The sequence below is a fragment of the Antechinus flavipes genome, chromosome 2 (genome assembly GCF_016432865.1).
Source record: "Antechinus flavipes isolate AdamAnt ecotype Samford, QLD, Australia chromosome 2, AdamAnt_v2, whole genome shotgun sequence".
Classification (NCBI taxonomy): Eukaryota; Metazoa; Chordata; class Mammalia; order Dasyuromorphia; family Dasyuridae; genus Antechinus; species Antechinus flavipes.
Window position 1 is genome coordinate 320,738,453 of NC_067399.1, and position 9,574 is coordinate 320,748,026.

At 39.7% G+C, this 9,574-nt stretch overlaps 1 protein-coding gene across 5 annotated transcripts in view; it reads right to left on the reverse strand.

Moving 5' to 3' along the window:
* Positions 1–7,561, reverse strand: part of RBM25 (RNA binding motif protein 25) — a 46,091-nt gene extending 38,530 nt beyond the window's left edge. The window contains exon 1 of one of the 5 annotated variants that reach the window (XM_051977654.1): positions 7,399–7,561. Coding sequence is in view for 4 of the 5 variants with exons in the window: in XM_051977653.1 (XP_051833613.1) it covers positions 6,081–6,083 (3 nt within the window). In the remaining variant the exon portion in view is untranslated. Of the gene's footprint in view, positions 1–6,080; positions 6,208–7,398 lie in introns of those variants that run through there. The other 4 variants (XM_051977653.1, XM_051977656.1, XM_051977655.1 and 1 more) reach the window with 4 other exon arrangements.
* Positions 7,562–9,574: the final 2,013 nt, after the last annotated feature.

The following is a 9,574-nucleotide window of genomic DNA, read 5'->3' on the forward strand; positions in this document are numbered from 1 at the left end:
TCCAACTGATGGGCATCCATTCAGTTTCCAGTTTTTCACCACTCCAAAAATGGCTGCCACAAACATTTTTTGCACATGTAAATCCCTTTCCCTCCTTTAAGATTTCTTTGAGTTTTATAAAAGTCCAATAGAAACACTGCTAAATCAAAGGGTATACCCAGTTTGACAGCCCTTTGGTCATAGTTCCAAATTGCTCCCCAGAATGGTTGGATCTGTTTACAACTCCAGCATAATAACCCTTTTTTAGGTAGCAAAGAATAGAAAACAAAATAGGGTAAGGTAATTAATATCTCCTCTGAGATGAACCAGATTCAAGTCTAACTAGGAAGTGTATGACAAAATAAAAATTCAATAGAACACAGATACTAATAATCTAAATGTTGTCTAAATCAATATGCAATCTGCCAGATTTTTAAGTGATACTAAATTCAAATGGGGAGTGGGAGGTGAAAGAGAGAAGGGAAAAATGAAAAATATTAAACCATACATAAGGATCCCTGCTAAAGGGCATCTACTAGCTTAGAAAACCACATATTAACATTATTTATGTTCTATTTGTTTTTATTTTGATAAATATTTCCCAATTACATTTTAATCTGGCCCAGTTCACTACAGTAAGACTACAGGCCACCAATGATTTTTGAGATAAGATTTGATACCTCTGTTCTAGAGCAGCTGTATCAAACTCAAACAGAAAGAGACTCTGAAGGGTAGCATAATGACATTATCTTTACTGTACTGTATTTTTATGAATTTTGTTAAAACATTTCCCAATTACATTGTAATCTGGATCCTATGCACTATGGAATTTTGTGGGTTTACTACAACCCAGCTCTAAGTATCACAGCTCTGCTCTAGGGTACCTAGTCTCGCCTTTGAAATTCTTACTTCTCTGCATCTCAGTTTTCTTTCTTAAAAAATGAAGAAATGGACTAGATCCAGGACTTTGAGATGCCTTCCACATTTAGATCTATTACCATAAGCCTGTTCTCTCATCAATTTTAGAATGGCTAAGCACATTATATATGAATGTAATTGACTATTACTGTGGGATAAGAAGTAATGAATATAAATAAGAACTAATGCAAAACAATATAAGCAGAACCAAGAAAACATTATCAACAACTGTAATGTCTCATTCACTCTCCAATCCCTTTGCACATTCTCAATTGCTATTTAAGCCCTCAACATTTTCATTTCTGAGTTTCCCCCACCATTCACCTCCTTTCATATTCCTCAGTTAACAATGCAAAAGTTATTTCTAACCTCAAATGGATTCTCACCACTACAATGATCTCTTTATTCCTAATCTTCTATCCCAATAGGCAACTGTTTCAAAATTCTCCAGTAAACTTCAATGAAAAACTACTATCTCTCCCACTAACTACCTAAAGCAAATCACTTCTCCCTGGGCCTTAGTTTCTCCATCTGTAAATGAGGGAATTGAAAACCATGGCCTTGGAAGCCCCTTTCAGATCTAGATCTAAGATCCTATGAATTAAAAAGAGGGGTTGAAATTGTGGTCTATAACTATAATGAAATATCTATGGACTCTACAAAATGATGAATATGCAAAATTCAGAAAAGGGGAAAGCCACATTAAATTAAACAGAATCAAGAAAATAACAGTTTAAAGAGGGATGGGGGAAAGCTCAGAACCATAATTATAATGAACAAATTTGGCCCTGGAAAAAAAGTTATTTAAAAAAAAGTAATTCCTCTTTATTAAAGAAGGGATTAAGCTTATGAAATATTGCATAATTGTTCAATACCCATTATTTAGTGACTGATTTTACTAAACAGCTTTTATTTTCCCCATTATTTTTAAAATCTGTTACAAGGAATGGTTTGCTGGGCAAGGGAAAGAAAGAGATAATATACTCAGAAATAAAAGTGTTGTAAACAGAACCAGAAGGTTCTACAACAGTAATAACAAACTAAAATGAAGCCAAATACTAAATGAAAATAAATAATAATTATTTTATAATTATTAATAATAAAATAATATTAATCTTGGTAAAAGAAATGAGGAAGCATTTCCTTTTTGGTGAAGGTGAAATGCTATGGGTATGAATGTTACATATTCACTGCATCAGGTAGATTCTGTTTAATTCTCTTTCTATTATAAAGAAAAGTATGTTCAAAAATGACTGATAGAAAACGGGATCAATTTTTTAAAGGAAAAATTAAAACTAAGGGGCTAGATCACGTATAAGGCTCTATCCTTCTAGTTCCAAATCTACTTGCTCATATCCCTCCCTACCTTATCTGGCTTTCCACTTTGTTTAAAGGCATTTGTAGTAGTGGCTAGAGGGTTGGACCTCAAGTCAGAAGTACTGAATCTATATCCAGCTATAGAGCAGCAGCAGTAAGTTCTAGTCCTGAGCAAGTTCTAATCTCAGTTTCCTCAACTGTAAAATGGGGATAATAGCACCTAACTCCCAGGACTTGTGTCATAGGAGATAATAGCTTAGCTCGATATGTAGTTGCTCTTTCTTTCCTTTCCTTTACTGAAAAAAGCCAAGGCCATTCAACTTTACTATACCCATGCCACACCTCAAAACCTCAACATCTTCATCTATTCTTTCACACTTTCTTTAATACAGTTATAACAAAGGCAATCTTCTCATGAGCCAAGCTGCTAAGAAAGCAAACTACTCTTGCTATCCTCACTTATGATCACAGATTTTGAATTGGAAGAGACTGTACAGGTCACCTAGTCCAAGTGCTTTTCTTTACAGATGAATAAATTGAGACTTGGAGGGGTTAGAGGACTTGCCAAAGTTCACACAGGCATTAAGTAGCAGAGCTGGGATGTGAATTCAGGTCTTCTGACTCCAAATCCAATACTCCTTTGAGTGTTCCAGACTCAACTCCTCTCTTCCCACTTATACTTGTGAATCTTTAATCAGGTTTTCTATCCTACTTACTGAAACTGCTCTCTCCATGGTTACCAATTTCTTAACTGCTGAATCTGCTCCTCTATGAACAGATAGATTCTCAAAGAAATTCAACCTATATTAACTGCAATATCAAACAACAACAATCCAAATCACTATTAAAAGTAAATTAAAACAACACTGAGATTCTACCTTTCACTCATCAGAATGGCAATGATAAGGAAAGGAAATGATAGATGTTGGAGTAGCTGCATAAAAACAGGCACACAGATGCACTAGCATCATGAAGTGCTCCAAATGTTCTAGAAAGCAATTTGGAAATATGCACCCAAAGTCACCAAATACTGCATCTGACCCACAGTTTGACAAACTCTGACCCAACAGTAGAGGAGACCTATACTCCAAAGAGATCAAGAAAAAGAAAAAGGACCCATCCAAAAAAAATATACATATATACACATTTAAATGTAATGGCAAAGAATTGAAAACTAATGGGATTCAGCATTGGGTAAATGGAATAACAAGTTGTGGTTTTCAATGTAATGGAATATTGTACCATAAGAACTGACAAAAGGGGCAGCTTCAGAGAAATCTGGGAAGACCTGTATTAACTAATACCAAATGAAATTAACGGAAAGACATTTTATACAATAATGACACAAGATTTAAAAATTCTGATCAATGAAAGAACCAAGTGCAATTCCAGCGGCTAATGATAAATATATTGCCCACCTCCTAACAGAGATGTGCAATGACATATTATTTGTGAACAAAGCTAATGTAGAAATTTGTTTTGCTTGATGATAGATTCGTTAAAAGGGATTTTTTTTTCAAATATTAGAGACAGGTTACCCCACTTTCCCCCCAAAAGAAAAATCATTGAAGCATTATTTTTTAATGCACAGAAGAGAGAAGGAAAATTCAGAATCAAATACAGATAGGCAAGATAGTTTTAAATGTTACTTATTGAAGTTGATATCTAGATATTAATAAATATAAGGAAAAGTTGTATATAACAGGTATTCAAGGTTTCATGTCCAGTCCTTTCTATTCTACTTTGTATACATAAAAGTTCATTTTATTTGATGTTTCTTAAGTTCAGAATAAAAATAAATATATTCAATCATGTTCCTCTTGAAAGTCTCTAAAGCCTATAACACTGTAGATCCTAGACATTCACTCTACCTTTGGTTTCTGTCTATTCAGCAACTGCTTTTCTGCCTCCTTTTTCTATCATCCAACTCTCAGTTCCTAATATGGATGCCTCTAAGACTGTTTTGGGTCCTCTCTATTCTCTCCTTTGGTAGTCTCACAAGTTCCTATGGTTCCTAGAATGATTCCAAAGTCCTCTCCTGAATGCTAGTTCTACATTATTAACTACCTCCTAGACATTTCTATTTGGGATATCTCAAGGAAATCTCTAGCTCAATATGTCCAAAACAGAATTTGTCATCTTTCTTCCTTAAGCTGCCCCTCTTTAAACTTCCCTATTTCTGTCAAGTGTTATCAATCCTTCAGATCACATAAATTCAAGACCTCAGAATAATCCCTATCTCTTCCCTGCCTCACTCCCTATATTCCACCAATAGCCAATTGATGACTCCACCTTTATTCTATTCAGGTCTTTACCACCTCTCTTAGACTACAGCAACAACATCATAGTTGGTCTATTTCTAGTTTGTACTCTTTCTAATTCATCTCCCAACAATGCTGCCAAAATAATTTTTGTAAATCAGAGATCTAACCATGTCACTTCACTGTTCAAATCATTCAGAGTTCAAATCATTTACCCTTCTCACCCGAAATAAAATTCAAACTCCTCAGTCTGGCATTATAACCTCTGTCTTTCAAGCCTTATTTCACATTTCTCCTTTTCTGTGCACTCTATGCTCGAACCAAATTGGAATACTAGTTGTTTGTTCCCCAAATTCAACATATTATCTGTTGTATTTGTGTAAACCATCTCTCATTCTTGGAATACACTCTCATCTCCAGATCTCAAAATTTATACTGGACGACCTCAGATCATTTTTCATGCTACTGCTCAAGCTCAGCTGAGCTGCCACTTCCTATACAAATAACCCTTCCCTTCCCCTCAAATCAGTATTTTTCCCTCCTCAATTTTCCTCATGTCTGCTTATGTGAACATGCTGAATCTTCTCTCCTGGTTAAACCCTGTTGCCTCTGGTACACCAGCATTTTAGATCAACCCACCTAGCCACTTCCTAACTTTCAGGTCTTCTTACACAGTGCCCCCTTTCAAACATTCTATTGACCAATTTCCTATAGTTCATCAGATCTTTCACCTTCAGTGTCCTAAGTTTGCACTAATTGAAATGCACTCCTTTTTCACAGCAATCCCTCACTACCAACCCCTCCACTCCCAACACACACACACAAAATACCTGGTTTTCTTTACAAGCCACTTTTCACATGAAAGGATTGGGTTGCTCTCATCATCTAATCCTCCCACCCCTCCTTCACTGCTCCCCCAGATACCCTTCTACCCTACTTTACTTTATACAATTTTTAAAAAATATACTTATCTCCATACAAGTTTTTCCTAAAAAGCTCATTGAAAAAAAGTAGTATTCCATTTTTGCCTCTCAATCTCCAGAAATAAGCAGAAGTTCCATACATTTAGCTGATACATATAAGTTTACTAAGGAAAGGGAAATACTTCATTTTTGATTCTGTCTCCATGGTCAAGCAAATGACTAATTATTTTTTTAAATTACCAACTAAATTGAAAAAAAGAAAGAAACTTAACTTCTATCCTCTGCTCCCTCCCCCGACCAAAAAACAACATTAACAAGGACACAAAACCATTAACTAAAGTTCAGCAATGATAAATTTCAATTGTGTAAATAAAGGATGTCAAATTTATGTTTAAAAGTCTGTTTAGGCTACCAATTGAGTTGTCAAGAATATAATTATGTTCTTTCTTGGAGATACTTAAGGATAACAAGGTGATAATAGAGTATATTGTAACTGAATGGTAGAAGATAGGACTAGATAACCTAATGAATTCTCCTGGGAGGGAAGCAGAGAGGCTTAAATTATCTTTCAACATAACCTTTTAAAAACTCAAAATGTCAAGATAATGTTTTTAAAAACCCTCCATTGATTATTTTCTATTGAAAGAAGTCCCCTCCCATGTTAACAACTACTTGATATTACCATGTTTTATTCATATTACTTCATCCTACTGTGGCAGTCAGGTCCAGGAGCTGGTGTAGTGGAAAGAGCAGACAGAGTCAGCAGATCTAGCCTCTAGTCTCAGCTCTGCCACTAACTAGCTGCATGATGTTGGGCAAGCCACTTGCCTCTCTGGGCCTCTGTTTCCTCATCTGTAAAATGAAGAGGTTGGACTAGATGATGTCTAAGGTCCCTTCCAAGTCTAAAATTCTAAGATTCTAAGAAAACAAGCCCAAGAGGTAAGCACTTCTTGGCTTCTGGTGTCCACCTCACACTTTGCCCAAATTTCCACGTGATACATCTACATTCCACCACTTCAGAACTAATCTTCTCAGTTGTTTGCAGGTTACCTCCCCGTTAGTCTGCCAGCTCCTAGAGCAGGGTCTGCCTTTTGCCTCTCTTGGTATCCCCAGGACTTAGTACCGTGCCTGGCACATAGTAGGCACTTAATATTGACTGACACCTATATGTAGATATACATATATTTGTCTTAAATATTTAAAGATGTCACACTAGACTCCTGATCAAAGAAAGGAGACGAGGGAGGTAGTGAGAGGAAAAAGGGGAGGGGGGGAGATTTTTGGGGGTAGGGGACAAGGAAGGAGAAACACCAGGACATTTTGGAGAATGGCAGGTGCCTCGAATGAATGGTAGATAGGATCACGTTTAAAGGGTAGAACTCTGTCAAATCAAAATCAACTCTGATGGCTCGTACAAGGCCCTGCTAGGGATCACTGTATGTATTCGGGGAAAGGGATGAGTTGAGGGAGGGAGAAATATTATGCGGAAGGGGGGGGACGAAGGGGAGGAGGTGGCAAGATGGGGGGTGGGGTTCAGATCCCTGACTGAGAAACACAGGGAGGGGAGTCCGTTGGTAGCAGCGGGCATACACTTTGCAAGGGCGTGTGTGGGACAAGGTGAGGGGCGGGGGTGAGGAAGAGGGAGAGGAGGAAGAGAACAGGGTGGGGGATTTGCCTGCCCACCCACCTCCTCGTGGCACGGCAGCCGGGCCCTCGGCGGCGAGGCCGGGCAGCACCAGGCCAAATGGGCTGCAAAGCCCTGCCAGGAGGTTTAGGGTCTCCACGGGGGCTGTGTGGCCCGAGGCGAAGCCGCTAGCTTAAGGTGGTAGAGATAAAGACGACTATCTAGTGCCCGTCTACTCTCCTATCCCCGGGCCATTTCCGACACCCGCCGCCGCCGCCCGCCTTCCTGCCTCTCTTCCCAGGGCCGGGCCCAGCCCGCCTCGCTCCGCTCTGTTCAGCTCCCCTCCCCTTCCGTGCGCTCCGCGGAGCCCACTCACCCGCCGCTGAGAAAATGGTACCGTCTTTGCGGCCTCTAGGGCTCCGAATTACGAGTGGCCGCGACCGGTCCTGAGGTTTCTGCGCGCCGTTCGCCCGTGTGATTGCTACCGAGGCGCCGGCCTGTTCGCATAGGCCGCAGAGCCAGCCGCGCTGCGCGGGGTGCTCTCGGACGTCCTCCGCTAGGCCGGCGTGCACTGCGGCCCAAAAGAATTGGAGGCGGGAACCATAGAGAACAGCGTCTTCAAGAGTCGCCTCCGTTGAGCGCCGCCTCACCACGCAGGAGGCGGATAATCATAGAGAAGTCTGGGAAAGCTAGAAAGACCCGGATCTAGGGGGCGGTAACTTCCGTCTCTCGCCGCCATCTTTGCTTGGGGCCGATTGACGTTTGCGACGGCTTGACGCCATCTTGAGGTCAAAGTGGCTGGAGGGATCAACTGTTGAAGGATTCTCTTTTTACGCGTGACATTGGGCCCTACTCGGGCCTTTGAGTATTTCCGCGAAATTCGGACTGCTTTTGCTAAAGCAGCACTCTCTTATAGCGCCTGGGACACTTCCCTAGAGGGCTTGCTGATAACTCCCAAGACTGAACTCCAAGGGCCAGCGATCCCAACCCGAAGTCAAAGCCTTGGCTACTATGAGCTGTTCCTTCTACGAGAAGTAATTGTCCCAGGTTGTGGTTGGTGAAAAGAAAGAAAGAAAGAGCATAGGGGGAATTAGTGCGACTTTGGGATCAAAGCTGAAAGGGATCTTAGAGCTGTGTCAGCTGTGTAAGGCCTGTCAGTACTGGCCGGAGGGCTGGGTCCAAAGACGTACACTTGTACCATAGGCCAACAAATAGGCTCCGTTGTTGACCCGTGTAACTTCTGACTGAGCTGTTGGGGGTTTGGGAGAGGAGGTGGTAGTAAGGGGGAGTAAGAGTTTAGTCGGACTTGTAATTTCTCTGTGTGCTCTCTCCCATTATAGACAAGATCCCTAATCTACCAGTTATCCTCTTAACTAGGGAGTTGCCTAGGTGACTGAAAAGTTAAATGTAATTTTCCCTGGTTCAGACAGCTAATAAGTGTTTTAATTGAAAGATCAATTACATCTACCACATTGGTGATATTTGCTTAAGATTTGGCAATTCTTTTCTCTTTTGGGGGAGGGGAGGGGAAAGGACATTTTCTTTGGTAGTGTTGGTTCTTATTCACTACTGGCTTTATTTCTTTAATCAATCTACTTAGAACCAGAATGTGAACTATCCTGCCTAAACTTCACTCAAAGTAGGCTATGCTGATATATTAAGGGAGAGTGAATGGAGAATGAGAGACTAGGACATTTTAAAATAATTTCTAGGAAATTTTCAATCATAACTCCAGGTTTTCTGCTGATCTATCGGTTCTTGGTTCCACTCCCCAGTGTCAAGAAATCCTTGAAGAAAATTCCTATTATTCCTGAGTCCTAACCCAAATCTCTTCTCCAAGATAAACATTTTTTTTAGCTGATGTTGATGTCACACCTTCCAGAAACCTCTCCTTATCATGATGATTAATATTTGTCATTCGTAGCTCAAATCCCGTGCTATACCTAGTTAACTTTTCTCTTGAGTTTTCTCCAACTCCTCTAAGAAGATTAATAATAGTATGTACTTATTTAGTACTTTGAGGATGGCAAAACATTTTTTTATTTATTTGAATTGATTAGCTCTCCCTTTTACCCATAAATACAGCCAACCTCTAAGGTCTCTTCAAACTCTCAATTTCTTTGATCCTATTGCATAGTGGTATAATGGAAATGGAGGATCTAGTTCAAATTTTAGCACCTCTACTCACAACCTTGATGAATGTGGTTTCTACTCCCGATTTACATTCTTTTTGAGAGGGTATTGAACTAGCACTAATCTCACCCTCTGAACTGAGCTGAAGTGTTTCTCAATTTTAAAATGGGGATAACTATATTACTTAATAGTTTTGTAAAAACCAAATGAGATAGCATATAAAGTCCTTTGCATATCTTAAATATACTACTACATATATATGCTAGCTATTGTCATTTGTAGAAAGCTAGGTAGTGTAGTGGATAGAGTGCCAGCCTTGGAGTCAGGGAGACTCATATTCCTGAATTCAAATTTGGCCACAGACACTTATTTGTTGTGTGATCCTGGACAAGTCACATCACTCTGTTTGCTGTAATTTC